Genomic DNA, 16,028 nt, shown 5'->3' with positions numbered 1-16,028 from the left:
TATGGTTATCAAAATTCACGGGTGAAAGAGAGAACGATTGATATAAGCGGTGACTATATTTTATGATGCGAGTATTATTACGACACATCGTACGTCTGGCAGATAATGCTGCCCGCGAGATTTTGGCCCGTACTGAAGAGGTTAAACAAAGTGTCTCCCTCACCTTAGAAATCTCCAGTGACCCTAATGACCCTCAACTACAATGAATCAGTCAAATCAAATGGTGAACCTCTTCCACTAGACAAAAATCATAAAATATATCACTTTGGATACATATGACTTGAGCAAGTGAGAGCAGTAGTGAGGGAGGAAGATCAGACTGGAGAGAAATGAGAAGTAAGATACTGTAGGGTGCAGTTTCTACTGAGCCCTGATGCTGATGTCAAGATACTACATGAAGACCTAGCTAAGGAATGGGAGATGAATTAATAGCAATGGCAAAGAAGGAAAAGGATTTAACGATTTTATCAATACCCTTTCATCAGCCCTATTTCCCATCTCCTTTTCCACCACAGTTCTCCTCCTCACCTCATTTCTCACACTATCCAACCTTGTAACCCCACCATACTTCTCAGACACATTTAAACTCTTCCTTTCCTATGTTCCATGTCTGCCCAATACAGTGCTGTCGATGGGAGATAGAGTTGATGAAAGAGTATTGGGTTGGTTTGGACACAAGGAAAGAATGAGTGAAGAAAGATTAGTAAAAGAAGTGTGGAAGGATGAGATGAATGAATGGGGGTGAAAAGGGCATTGAACAAGAGGGGGACGTCTGTTGAGGAAGGAGGGGAGAGGCAGAAGATAGGGGTGAGTGGAGAATGGTTGTGTATGAATGATAATGTGATGAATGGAAGGGAATGAGTGGATGATAGGGAGTTGGGGAGTAATTGCTTGTTACCTAATTGTAGTCTACAGGAAAGGAACAATGCTCATTAGGTTCCACCTTCTATTATCTAATTTTCTAACATACCTAGGCTCAAATTCATGTACAGTTCCAACTTAATCTTTATCCTTGATTTCCAATTATCATATTTAGATCCTGAAAAAAAGCAAAGGCATAAGATGGTCTAGGAATTTTCCAACCAGAACCCTAAAGTTTGAGTCTTTTAATGTGCATGGGTGTGGTACAGATGAGAGTAAAAGGGAAGAGATAGGCAGTATGTTTGTGAGAAGATGGATGTGTTGGCAATGAGTGAAACTAAGTTGAAAGGTAGGGGCAAGTCTGAGTTTGTGAGTGTAGTGGGGTGTCAGGAGTGAAGAGAGGGCAAAGGAGAGAAGGAGTGGCTACATTAGGAAAGTGTGTAGTGGAGTGGAAGGAGGTTTCTTAAAGGTTAATGTGGATGAAGGTGAAATTGGAAAGGGAGATGTGGGCATTTGTAAGTGCATATGGGCCTGGTAGTGAGAAGAGTGTAGAGGAAAGCAAGGGTTTCTGGATAGATTTAAATGAATGCATAGAGGGTTTAGTAAGAAATGTCAATGTAGTATTGGGAGATCTCAATGCTAGGGTAGGAGATGAACCAATAGATGGAGTGGTTAACTGTTAGGTGTCAAGAAAAAACCATAGCAGAGAGTTGATGGTTGAGATGTGTCTAGAGAGTTGATGACAGCTAACACAGTGTTTAGGAAAAAAGTCAAGCATAAGTACACATGGGAGAGGGTGGTGGAAGGAAGGGTGGTAGACAGGGCTTTAACCACTTCAGTATGAGTCCAATTCTTGCATGCAGCATTGGCTGCCACATGTACGATTCATCACACTAGCAATATAAAATATAGTCACTGGTGTATTACTCATTCTCTTTTACTCTGAGTAATAATAAACACAGAAAACATGATCAAACCAGTTCACCGAATCTGGGGTAACTCATATACAAATACAAAAAATATATATAATCAAGACGCAGACACTGGCATCCTCATGTATCCACTCGTGCTTCATGATGCCTATGCAGGTGTCGTTGTACCGAAGTGGTTAACAGACTAGTGGTAACCAGAAGATTAGGTAGCATTTTGGATGTGCATGTTCTTAGGGGAGAGACCTGAGGAATATCAGATAATTTTTTGGTGGAAGGTAAGTTGAGAGTGGAGGATAAATGGAGAAAGGAAAAAAGGACAGAAGATAGGGAGGTGCTTAGAGTGCACTGCTTAAATGAGAGAGAAAAGGAGAAGGAGTACAAGAAGAAGCTGAGAGAAGAGTGGGAGGGAGTAAAGGATAGAGTAGAACTAGGAGTGAAAGAGGAATAGGGATGTTTCAAGGAGGGAGTCACAAGGTGTGCAAAGATGGTGTGTGGAGCAAGGAGGATGGGAAGAAATAGAAGGAAGGGAAGCGAGTGGTGGGATGATGAAGCAAAGAAACTTGTAGATGAGAAGAAATGAGCATTCACAGATTGGTTGCAAAATAGGACAAGAGAATCATATGGGAGGTACAAAGAAAAGAGAAGATGAAGGAGGTAAAAAAGGAGAGCATATATGAAATGGAGGAAGATTATGACAGAAAATTTTGAAAAGGATAAAAAGATGTTTTGGGAGGAAATTAAGAGAGGAAGGGGAGGTGAATCAATTTGAGAAGAAAAGGTGAAAGGTGCAGATGGCAAAATGATAATGGAAGAGATGGCGATAACAGGAATATGGGCAGAGTATTTTAGGGAGTAGCTAAATGTGAAGGAGGATCGGGAGGTAAGGGTAGTTGCAGTGAGAGGCTATAAGAAAATGACAGTGATGAATGTGGAAAATAGAGGAGAAATAATAAAAAATGAGGTGAAAGTAGTTATTAAAATGATGAAAGCAGGTAAGGCACCTGGGTTGGATGAGTGTCATATGGAGTGTCTAAAAAAGGGAGGTACAGTGATGGTGGACTGGCTGGTGAGGTTGTTTAATGTTTGAGTAAAAGAGGATAGTGCCTGAGGTGTCTGTATGGCTCTGCTTTACAGGAGAAAAGGGAACAAGTGTGGGAGAGGAACAGAAGGAGTAATTGGTGAGGAACAGTGTGGGTTTGGGAAAGGAAGGGGTTGTGTGGATCAGCTTTTTGTGGTAACGCAGATATGTGAGAAAGCTTTAGGAAAAGGTAAGGATGTTTTTTGGGCCTTCGTGGATTTGGGGAAGGCTTATGACAGGATAGGCAGGACAGCACTGTGGGAGGTATTGCAGATATATGGGATAGGAGGAAGGCTGTTCAGAGAAGTCAAGAGTTTTTGCAGGAGTTGTAAAGCCTACGTTAAAATTGGAAGAGGAGAGAGGGAGTTCTTTGAGATAAGGGTGGTACTCTGCCAGGGGTGTGTCATGTCGCTGTAGGTGTTCAATGTGTACATGGATGGGATGGTGCGAGAGGTAAATGCAAGGGTAATGGGTTGGGAATTGGAGACAGGAAAAATAGAGGGAAGTGAGAGATGAGCCAGTTATTTGCTGATGACACTGCGCTTGTGGCGAGATCCGAGGAGGGATTGGGGAAGTCAGTGACAGAGTTGGGGAAGGTGTACGAGGGATGGAAATTGAGGGTAAATGTGGAAAAATATAAGGTAATGAGATGTACAAGGGGAGAGGATGGCAGCAAATTGGAAGTGAGTATCAAGGGAGAGAGGCTGGAGGAAGTGGATAGCTTTAGATACTTGGGGGCAAATGTGGTGTGAAAGGGAGGAGTGGAGGTAAAGGTGGAATGTAGATTAAGAGATGCAAGTAAATGCCTTGGGGGATTGAGAAGTGTAATGAGAGGTAGACATTTGGGGGTGGATGCTAAGAAGAGATTGTATGAAGGGGTGATTGTGCCAACAGCTTTGTATGGGGCAGAGACATGGAACATAAGAAAGGAGGAAAGAGTTTATATGTGTTTGAGATGGTGTCATGGGCGTTGCTAGGCTGGATGGAGTGAGGAGCAAGGAGATAAGGAGGGGAGCATGGATGGAAGGGGAGTTAAGGGTGAGGTTGATGAAAGAGTATTAGGATAGTTTGGATGCATGGAAGGAGTGAGGAAAGATTGGTAAAATAAGTTTGGAAGGCACAGGTGGATGGAGTGGGTGAATGGGGTGTTGGGAGGGGGATGTCTGTTGAGGAAGGAGGGGAGAAGACAGAGAATGGGGTGAGTGGAGAATGGCTGTGTATGAACAATGCTATGATGCATGGAAGGGAGTGGGTGGGGGATAGGGGTGGGTTAGGGAGTATGCGTGAATGATATTTTGACATAGCCCAAAAGTATATCTCCCTGTCTTCTCTTTTTGGGGGGACAGAGAGGAGGGTTCGGCGATTAAATGAAGTGGCCTTGCTGTGGATGTGTTGTGTCTTGCTACATTGCTTCTGACCCAGGGCAGTGGGCAAGATGCAGGGATGATCTGTCATCCAGGAGTAGCCAAGATAAGAGGGAGGAAGGGGTGGTGAATGGGAGTGGAGTATGTGGGGATGAAATGGTGGGAGTGGATTTATGCCTTTGACTACCTCCTTTGTAAGGGGGAAAAAGTCTGGGGCAATGAAAAGTGTCATAAGAAACAGGTACGATCTGGGGATGACCAAAAGGTCTCATGTCAGCATCCTTTATCTGTGAGTAATTCAGTTTCTGAAATGAAAGACCACATGTATGAAATCTGTTAGATCTGTTGGATACTTTGCTAAAGTACTTCAATTGAAGAATATCTATCAGCCTATAGTCTTGGACTCGAGTCTTATTAAAGGGAGGGCTATGAAGAACTGAGAAAATGTAGCATTTTCTAATTTTTCCTAAATATTCCTAACCAAATCACAGGTGTGTCTTACATGATGGTGCATCTTATATGATGGGATATACAATAATCTAAATGAAATCATATATACCTGCAACATTTCTGAATGCCTCAGAATTGTTCCTGTCCTTGGTGTTTAGACAGCAGCACAGAACTCGACATCTGCGCTCCCATACCTGAATATAGGTGCTGCTGCTGTATGGAGAGACAGAATTTCACTTATACTATATTGATAAGATATGCTATCATATCTGAAAGTACATGACCCTGGCCATTCACACACATCCTTACCAGGAGAGGTCACATGGGGCTGACACAGATGAAGCTTTAACATCATGAATACAATGATGCCTATGTATGTGTCATGAACTGCGAGTGGGGTATATGAGAATGCTGGCATCAGCTTCCTGTTTATATTTACTTTGTTGTAGCTGAGACCCCCATATTCTGTGAACAGGCTTGATCACATTTTCTGTGACATTATATTTATTCAAGGTGAAAGAGAATGAGTATAACAGCAGTAACTTTATATTTTGTAATGTGCATGTTGTGATGCATCATCATACATCAGGCAACCTGATGTGCACACAAATATTTGACTCATATTGAAGAGGTTAAAAATGAGCAGTTTTAACTGCATGTGAGAGAAAGATCTCCCAATTAGGTAGACACACTGGAGCAACAATATTCAGGGGTCATTAACCTCCTGAATACGATGACACCTAAGTATAAGCCACGAGTGGAGTACTGTATACAAGGATGCCAGCATCAGCTTCCTGATTATATTTATTTTGTAGCTGTAGTTGAGTGGCTCCTGTATTTTGTGAACAGGCTCAATCATGTTTTATGTGACATTATATCTATTCAGGGTGAAAGAGAATGAGTATAACAGCAATAACTTTATATTTTGTAATGTGCATATTGTGATACATCATTGTACATCAGGCAATATGATGTGCACACAATTTCTTAAGGGTTTCCTGATGTTAATTGGCAAAACTTTTTTAAGGAAACTGACCATAACTAAAATCAGGCCACAATGAAAGCAAGGGACAGTTTCATAGCTTATAAGTATTCAACAATAGAAGAGAGTGAATTTGCAACTAAGTTGAGACTGTTGAGAAATTTACTCTCCTCCCATGGTGCAAGTCAAAGTTTCATATGATGTGGAATGAAAACTTGAACAAGAAAAAGCCACCAACCTGGCTCAGAAAACAAAAACTGGCAAAGTACACTTAAAATGGAAACTGAGACTTTGATGACTAAGAAGATTGATCTCAATACTATGAAGGCAAGATAAAGATAACATAAAAAGAAGCAAGAATGATATCAATGAATTGATGGGTATTCAAGAAGGTTGGTTATCTGTCCAACAGAGGGATGCATTCAACTTTAAAGAGATCATGGAGCAGCAGAAAATATGTAAAGTTGAAAGAAGTAGTGAAGGTTATTATAAAAAGGAAATCTCTTGTCAGAGATGAAGTCAATTTGACTAGATGTGTCATGGTGGTAAACCATACTATTTCATGAAAGGTATGCCAAGAACATGAAATGTACATGGCCAAGGAAATGAATCTCACAATGATGGGAAAAGACTTGAATGCAACTGATCAGATTGACAATGTGTTTAGGTTTGGTCAGTAGAAGAAGAATGGCTTGACTCCAATGAACATTAAGTTTAAACCACAAGCCATACCAAACAAAGTAATCAGCAAGCCTTGGAAATTGGCAAGCAAAGATAAGTTTAAAAACTATTTGGATCAGGAATAAAGACGAACTTGTAAAAACATGGAAATTTGTACAAGAAGCCAGGGACAGAAATAAAATTAGGATGGAAGATTTTTTTTTTTTTTTTTTTTTTTAAGGCAAGAATATCAAGAAATGGATTCAGAGATGGATGGAGATACAACAATGGAAACACTACAAGAAAACTAAAAGTAGCCTATGTTAATGCAGATTGTTTACCATTGGCCAGGTTGGAGATGAATGATTACTTGATGGAAAATGAGTTGGATATAAACCTAAACAGTGGCGGCGCCAGGAATTTTTAGTTGGGGAGGCTAAGGGGGGGCTGAGCAAATTTTTGGGAGGGCTAATAGTAATATGATAATACACATATATTATCCTCATTTCAGAAGGGGAGGGGGTTAATGGTTTGGCTAGCACTGATGGCTGACAAATCTTTAGCCCTGGCAATTAAAAATTCCACTTAATAAAAATTATTTCAATGAGTGTTTTAAATTTTCAATTTGCTCATTTCAGTTGGGGGGGGCTAATGGGGGGGCTGACCACATTTTGGGGGGGCTAAAGGCCCCCCAAGCCCCCCCCCCCTGGCACCGCCACTGAACCTAAAAGTAGCCTATGACAATGTAGGGCTCGGGTTCCGAATAGCGACTGTCATAACAGCGACTGTCAATAGAGCGACTTCACAATCGCGATTCTTCTAAAACAGCGACCATCACAACAGCGACCACATGATAGCGATTGTATTATAAGAGCGACTGTCATAACAGCGACATTATCGCATCAGCAGTCCTCCAAATGTTGCTATCATTATCTTTTTTATCATTGAAAGAAAATATATTATTAAAATAATTTAAAAAAAATACTTATACATCATTTAAGGTAACAATATTTTTTGCACATACTGTGTGAAAATGAAATGAAATTTATGAAACAAATTATCTAAATTGAAATTATACAACTTTCATATGTGGACTAAGGTAAATGGTGTTATCATTACACAAAAAGTTGCCTAACATTGATAATATATTATAATAAGGAGTCTAGGGTTAGATTTAACGCCAAGATAATGCAAATTTTTGTTTTGAACAACCCAGTCCAGAAGTTCAACATCATTATGAGCATGCAGGAGGGTAGCGCATGGAATGTAGGATGTTTCGGCCACTGACGTTTCGGCCAGAACTCTGCAGGGTAGGACGTTTCGGCCAGTCCTCCAAATGTTGCTATTATTATTTACTTATTATTGAAAGAAAATATATTATTAAAAGAATTAAGAAATATATATATATATATATATATATATATATATATATATATCATTTCAAGTGACAATATTTTTTTAACATACTATGTGAAAACGAAATTAAATTTGTGAAACAAATTATCTGAATTACAATTATACAGTGCACCAAATTATCTAAATTAAAATCATACAACTTTCATGTGTGGACTAAGGTAAATGGTGTTATTGTTGCACAAAAAGTTGCCCAACATTGATAACATATTATAACAAGGAGTCTAGGGTTGGGTTGTTCAAAAACTAATTCTGGGGTTAGTTTATCTTGATGGTCATGATGCTTAATGTCAAGATAGATTTAACGCCAAGACAATGTAAAAATTTGTTTTGAACAACCCAGTCCAGAAGTTCAACATCATTAAGAGCATACAGGAGGGGAGCGCATGGAATGTAGGATGTTTCGGCCACTGACATTTCGGCCAGAACTCTGCAGGGTAGGACGTTTCGGCCAGTCCTCCAAATGTTGCTATTATTATTTACTTATTATTGAAAGAAAATGTATTGTTAAAAGAATTAAAGAAATATATATAATTTCAAGTGACAATATTTTTGCACATACTGTGTGAAAACGAAATTGATTTTATGAAACAAATTATCTAAATTGAAATTATACAGTGCACCAAATTATCTAAATTAAAATTATACAGCTTTCATGTGTGGACTAAGGTAAATGGTGTTATTGTTGCACAAAAAGTTGCCTAACATTGATAACATATCATAACAAGGAGTCTAGGGTTGGGTTGTTCCGGTGCACGACACAATGTCGAAAGACAGAACGTCGAAACGACAGAATGCCGAAACGACAGAATGTAGACTGCGACAAAATGTCGAAATTTCAGATATCGACGTGATTGTGTACATAAAATCACCGAAAAATGCAAGCCTGTGTTCACGCTCAACAGGAATAACTGAAATATCCACCAAAAACTTGGTGCTATCCCTAATCAACTTTCTTGACTGTACATAAAGTCAATATTCTAATTTCAAAATCAATTCTTGAACTACATTCATTCGAATACAAAAAGGAGGAAAAAACTTTCCTGTCTGTCCATAAAGTGAATATTCTCATTTCAAAATAATTTCTTGAACTACACTCATTCGAATACAACACATGGCAGAATTCTTCGTTGCTAAAAAGGAGAAAAAAACCTTCATACGAAGGTTTTCTTTACACCAAAAACAAATGTGTTATGGAAAAAGTATACTGGCGCTGCGAGGACCATGCCTGTTCAGGAAAAGCTGTAACTCTTGATGATATGATAGTAACCACAAAAGCTCACAATATACATGGACTAAATCCTGCAAGGGTTAAGGTCCAGGATTAGGCGCATCGCCAAAGAAACTTTGGAAAGGACGTCGCGAATGATATGCCAAGAACTCTCCAGCTGCCATCTTCCAGAAGAGGTTCGTGGATATCTTCCGGAGGAGTCGAGCATCAAAAGGCTGATTCAGAGGCAGCGTCGTAAAAGCCAGCCGGGCTTACCTCGTAGTGCTACAGACCTTACCCTACCTGATCCTCACATCAAGACAAAACAAGGGGGGGGGGAGACCCTTGGATTATGGCTGATATCAGTTTTGGCAACAATGAGCGTATCATAGTGTTTTGTTCAAACAACATCCTGAGAAATTGATCAAACTCTTCGGTATGGTACGGCGATAGCACTTTTGACGTCTCTCCGGGATTGTTTTATCAACTCTACATGTACCCTGCATGCACCAGTGATGGGGCAAATGCTGCCTCTCCTTTTCGTGTTGACAACCAAGAAAACCAAAGACGCTTATTGTCGTATCTTCTCAGCCAGCCATCCAAGATGCACCATCACAACGCGGTCTCGATCTCGATTTACAGAAGTGACTGAACGTGCTACGATGGAAGCTACAAAGGATATCTTGTCTGTGCAGAAGGTCGAAGCTTGTTTCTTTCACTCTGCTCAAGCGCACGGGAGAAAGGTTGTTTATTTAGGCTTGCGTGAAATGTACGTGAACGACAGCAGTTTTGCACAGAGACTTAAATAACTCACTGCTTTGGCTTTTGTTCCCCCTTCCGACATCGCAAGAGCCTTTCATGAACTTATTTCAGATATGCCTCCTGAATGTGAACCCTTTCGTAAATTACATCAGAGAAAGATACAAAGCCATTTTCCACCAACGTGTCGTCCAGGAAGAACCGAGAACGACAAACCACCTTGAAGGATGGATGGCCTCGGAACTTTCAAGGAGTCGTTGCGTTGGCAAGGTTCTCCCAAGTATCTACGAGTTTATATGTACTTCGTCTACAAGATGAACAAGCCCATACAGAAACTGTCCTCTCACAACTCATCGCTGGACATGAGCCATCTAAACCAGTTAGTTCAACGAATAAACGGATATCGCGCATTGTTTCACAGTATGAAGACCGATCCTTTCAGGAATATGTTGAAGCTCCATTTTTTTTTTTTACTTATTGATTTTTTCTGATATAATGTACAACATCCATTTGTACCAATACTTGTATATTCAAATCTATGTATAAGTAAATGTGAATAGAAGTTTACATATAAAATCAATTATCAAATAAACATAAAAATTAGTTTTGTGTGATTTCATCACCAACCATAATAAGGCAATTGTTCAATCATTAATGTGTCTTCCTTCAATCATTGATGTGTCTTCATAGTACAGTGTACATAGAAATAAACGTTAAACTTTGTTTTGTGTGATTCCATTATCAACTGTAAAAAGGCAATTGCCATTCACTGTGGTTTCACTAATACTCCTTTAATTAATTTAATTGTAATTGAACTGGTATAAGTGACTGTTCTTTAAGTTGTTTTATCTTCATTGTTATGTTAAAGAAGAAAATCATGCCGGGCAGCCATGATGGGTCGAGTAATTTGGGAAATATCGTCTTTATTGCCGAGTTACATTTTCTTTAAAACAATATCCATCTTCAAGCAACCTCTTTTAGTCATGATTATTCAAGTGCCACTAATATAAAAAGCACGCATGACCGAATAATCAGTGAAATGCATATTTTTTTGACATTATGTCGTATTCGACAATCTGTCGTGTCGACATTTTGACCATTCGACATTCTGGCGTTAGTTTATCTTGTTGTTAAAAGTCATGGTAACGCTCTGTGTTACCATGATGTTTAATGTCAAGATAGATTTAACGCCAAGATAGTGCAAAAAATTATTTTGAACAACCCAGTCCAGAAGTTCAACATCATTATGAGCATGCAGGGGAGCGCATCGAATATAGGATGTTTCGGCCACAGACGTTTCGGCCAGAACTCTGCAGGGTACGACGTTTCGGCCAATCATAAATGTTGCTATTATTATTTACTTATTATTGAAAGAAAAATATTATTAAAAGAATTAAAAAAAAACGACGTAGGACGTTTCGGCCAGTCCTCCAAATGTTGTTATTATTATTTACTCATTATTGAAAGAAAATATATTATTAAAAGAATTAAAGAAATAGATATCATTTCAAGTGACAATATTTTTTGCACATACTGTGTGAAAACGAAATTAAATTTATGAAACAAATTATCTAAATTGAAATTATACAGTGCACCAAATTATCTAAATTAAAATTATACAGCTTTCATGTGTGGACTAAGGTAAATGGTGTTATTGTTGCACAAAAAGTTGCCTAACATTGATAACACATCTTAACAAGGAGTCTAGGGTTGGGTTGTTCAAAAACTAATTCTGGCGTTAGTTTATCTTGTTGTTAAAAGTCATGGTAACGCTCTGTGTTACCATGATGTTTAATGTCAAGATAGATTTAACGCCAAGATAGTGCAAAAAATTATTTTGAACAACCCAGTCCAGAAGTTCAACATCATTATGAGCATGCAGGAGGGGAGCGCATCGAATATAGGATGTTTCGGCCACAGGCGTTTCGGCAACTGACGTTTCGGCCAGAACTCTGCAGGGTACGACGTTTCGGCCAATCCTAAATGTTGCTATTATTATTTACTTATCATTGAAAGAAAAATATTATTAAAAGAATTAAAAAACCGACGACCGAGCAACCGACCAGTAAATTCACTTCAGTGAACTTATCTCACGAAGTGAACACAAACATGTAAACACAAACAAATAAATATGAGCGATAGAAACATAAGTCTGCGACCTTTTGAGCATATTTCATTCTGAACCTATCTCACAAAGTAAACACAACTGAACGCGTAAATACAAACACGAACATACAAGCAATTGAAACATAAGTCTGCGACCTTTCTGACCGGTCGATAGTTAAGTCGCTATTATTACAGTCGCTGTTATAATGCGGTCGCCATTAGGACAGTCGCCGTTTTGAAAGTCGCTCACCTGATTACGTTTGGGCCAGCATTCTCAACCTTTCCCAGTGTTCCATCCCCCCACCCTTCTCCTCCTCCTCCCCCTCTTCCTTCCACCCCCTTCTTCTTTTCTCTCACCGTTCCCTCCTTTCTCCTTATTTAATCTCAACCATATGTATCTCAACTTGTACTTGAAAAAGCTGTAATAAGCGAAACGTCATACAAATAAAGGCTCCGTCCTCATATGGTGTTTAACTCGTCAATCTGTGATGGTTGCTTGCCGGCACCGTGTGTGCAGGATTTGGCGGTAGTGAGGCATGACCTGTTCATTAAACTGGCCTGCAACATGGCTCACTAGTGTCTGGTCCAGGTGTGTGACCTCCACAAAATCATAGATCTTCCTCCACAGGCCTCCTTCACCTCCTCAGTGGTGGGGCCCTGAATACAATTGTCATCTCACTCAACCTATTGCTGTTCCCGGGCCAGTTCGACGACCTACTCCTGATGCAGCTCCTTCAGCTCCTTGGTGGTCAGTTCATCTTCGTGCTCCCATACTAACTCCTCGACATCCCATCCTCCATCTCCAGGCCCAGGTCTCTCCCTAGTGCAAAGATGTCTGAGATGACTGATGGACCAGCAGGCTCAAAGCCCCACTCCCTGTCAAATGATGGCCAAAGCTTCTTCCACGCTGCCTGTAGAGTCCTGATGGTAACCTCCTCACAGCTCTTGCTAATCATCTTGACACAGTGCAAGATAAGTGGGACTTCCAAAATTCTCACAGGGTTAGGTCTGAATTGGTGGTAGCGTTGAAGCAGTGTTCAAACAGAGCACTGGTGTACAGCTTCTTGAAATAAGAAATGACCTGCTGGTCCATCGGTTGCAGAATGGAAGTGGTGTTCAGAGGCAGGAATTTAATTGTGATGAAATCCAGATCTTGGGGAAGATGTGCCTGCATATTGAGGGGATGTGCTGGGGCAATATCCAGCAGTAGGAGGCACTTCAGTGGCTGTCCATTCCCCAGCAGAAACTTCTTGATCTCAGGGTCACATGCTCCTTCGAGCCACTCCTGGCACAGCTGTCAGGTTGCCCACGCCTTCGGGTTCATATGCCACATCACTGGAAGTCTGCTCTTCAGAACGTTGCCCCTCTTGAATGCTCATGGCGTCTCCGAATGATACACTACGAGCGGCATGATCTTGCAGTTGCCGCTCGCATTTGCACACAACATCACTGTTAGCCTGTCTTTCATAGGCTTATGCCCCAGCAAAGCTTTCTCCTCAGCAGTAATGTAGGTGCTGTTAGGCATCATCTTCCAAAAAAAAAGTCCTATTTCATCACAATTAAATACCTGCTGTGGCAGGTAACCCTCATGATGCACCACCTCCAAACACCTTGACGAACGCCTCAGCTGCGTCCATGTCCGTACTTGCTGCCTTACCATGCCGTGTCACTCTGTGGATGCCCGTATGTTGCTGAAACTTCTCAAACCACCCCCTACTGGATGTAAAGGGCACTGAAGGTGGTGTAAGCTGGCCACTGGTACCAGCCTGTTGCCGCTGCAGGTTGGCATACACCTGGCAAGCCCTTGAAGAGATCATTTCCTCACAAGCTGTCACTCTTATGTTGCTTCTCCTGTATCCACACAAGCAATAACCTTTCCACCTCGTCCAACAATGCTGGCCTCTTATGTGTGCTCACATACCTTATACCCTTAGACACATTAGCTGACAGAATTTTATCTTTATTTAAAAGAATGGTTCTTATTGTTGACTCAGGCATACCAAACTCTCTCACCAGCTTACACATGCATAAACCTTGAGCAGCTTTGGCAATCACTTCCCTCTTTTTCTCAATCATGATGCTGGTTTTCTTATGAGCACCAGCTTCAGTAGGACTTCTCACCTGTTTTGGAGGCATTTTAAAGGCACAAACAGTACAATACCAAGGGGTAGGCACTGAAAGAAGGACCAGTCATGCACACAACAAACAAAGATGGTGGGAGGAGACACAACACAGCACGTGAATGGTGACATCAAGAAGACGGTGGTGCAGGATTTGATTTTCTGCACAGTAATGGACACCAATGCGTAAATAGCAACAAGATTTTCCCCATGATTTGACCGCGTAAATAGAATTCTGCGTGCATAAGGGCACGCGTAAATAGAGGTACCACTATAGTAGGAAAGATTGAGGAGAAGGCTGGCCCAATTGTCTGAGTGATGGACACTGGCTCACAATCAAGAAAAAGGGGGAAGAAAAATAGGAACATTGGCACATAGGAACAGTGAGAACCACTTGATGGATTGGAAAAATGCAGAGCTTCTAATACATGAGCCCGACAAGATCCACAGAAGCAGCAATCCTATAAGGAAACAACACAATTGAACAGAATAGGGGCATGTTCAATATCTTGCCCCACATAATTTCTTTAATACCCACTGACAATAAAATTTTAAGCCATCCTTAGTTGCCCTTCAAAGTCCCTTTTTCCTCTCAAAGATGCTGTCCATCCGCAGTTGACACTTGCTCACCTTTCCTATTTTTCTTCCCCCTTTCTCTTGATTGTGGGCCAATGTCTGTCACCCAGCCATTTACTCAGACAATTGGGCCAGCCTTCTCTTCAATCTTTCCTAGTATTCAAGCCCCACTTCTCCTCCCCTACCTTCCTCCCTCCCCCCTTCTCCTCCCCTACCTTCCTCCCTCCCCCCTTCTCCTCCCCTACCTTCCTCCCTCCCCCTTTCCCTGTTCCCCCCATTCCTCTTATTTAATCTCAATCATGTGTATCACAATTAAGTATTTGAAAAAAAAATGTAACAAGCGAAATGTCATACAAATAAAGGCTCCGCCCTCACATGGTGTTTATTTCGAGAGATTATTTTATCTAAATACAATTGAAAAAGGCGAATGCACATATCATTTTGATGAGCAAAATTTTATTGAATATTAACCATCTATAACAGATGTAAAAATCGATAAAGGTTATCACAACTACTGTCCTGTAATAAGTATTTGGCAAATGATAAATATTTAATGAACATACATTTAAGTGTACGATTACAACATCTAACACAGATAAATGAGTCACCACAGTCTAGCAAAAACAACCCCCATCTACTAAATTACAGAAGAATGTGGTGTTCACAAAAAACATCAGTTTCCGATTTCTTTGGCCAAATGCATTGATCACGCTGTTTGTTGTAATGTCAATTTCGTTGTGAACACCAAGTAGCGCTAGACCATTGAGGTGCTCTTGACCCATAGTGTTCCTCAATAAGTCTTCAGTCACTTTAAAGTTGAGAATGACCGTTCCACTTCTGCATGCGAAACAGGGAGTGTGATCAAAACTTGGAGAGGCCTGGCCAAGTTTGGATACATACAGGTCTTGGTGTGAGCGAGAGCATTTCCAACTGAGTAAAACTCTTTTGCTGTTGAAAACCAGTGCTCTACTTCCGCTTTGACAAGACTCAAGTTCTCAATGTCAACCTTGTAACCTGTGCCGCCTTCATTAAAGCCCCATCTCCATCATTGCCATTGAGCAGATGCTTGATGTTGAATCCAGTAATATCGGTATCATCCTGGAGCCGACGCTGTAACTCACTCAAGACCTGATCAAGAAATGGTATGTATACAGATTGGTAGTAATACTCTTCTGCTGTTTGGAAAGGAACATTATCCCATTGTGTCTGCCATTTGCAAAATCGAAGCAAGGGAAATGGTGTTGTGCATTGAGCCGATATCATGTAGTAGCTCCTCTGCCTTCGTGAAGATATCATGAAATCTAGTGTTGGCATCTTCCCTGAGTCTCGCAAGATGCATCACTACTTCCCTGATCGTAGCATATGCGGACATGAGGTTCACCATAGGAGATTGCAGAGCTTGGCTTGGTTCCACAGTGTAAACCAATACAGACTCAGTGACAACATGACCAATCAGAAAGCACGGCTCTTGGATGGTGATCAGCAGTAGTCCTGCTTTTGCATCCGAATTGCTCTCA

At 40.7% G+C, this 16,028-nt stretch overlaps 1 protein-coding gene across 11 annotated transcripts in view; it reads right to left on the bottom strand.

The window, feature by feature from the left end:
* LOC143027327 (diacylglycerol lipase-beta-like) overlaps positions 1–16,028 on the bottom strand; it is a 418,191-nt gene that overhangs the window by 276,544 nt on the left and 125,619 nt on the right. For all 11 annotated transcript variants that reach the window (XM_076188602.1, XM_076188608.1, XM_076188615.1 and 8 more), the window contains exon 6: positions 4,795–4,898. In XM_076188602.1, coding sequence (XP_076044717.1) covers positions 4,795–4,898 — 104 coding nt within the window. The remainder of the gene's footprint in view (positions 1–4,794; positions 4,899–16,028) is intronic.

This window comes from Oratosquilla oratoria, chromosome 1 (genome assembly GCF_046742065.1).
Source record: "Oratosquilla oratoria isolate Oo_2021 chromosome 1, ASM4674206v1, whole genome shotgun sequence".
Classification (NCBI taxonomy): domain Eukaryota; kingdom Metazoa; phylum Arthropoda; class Malacostraca; order Stomatopoda; family Squillidae; genus Oratosquilla; species Oratosquilla oratoria.
This window is presented reverse-complemented; position numbering and strand designations above follow the sequence as displayed.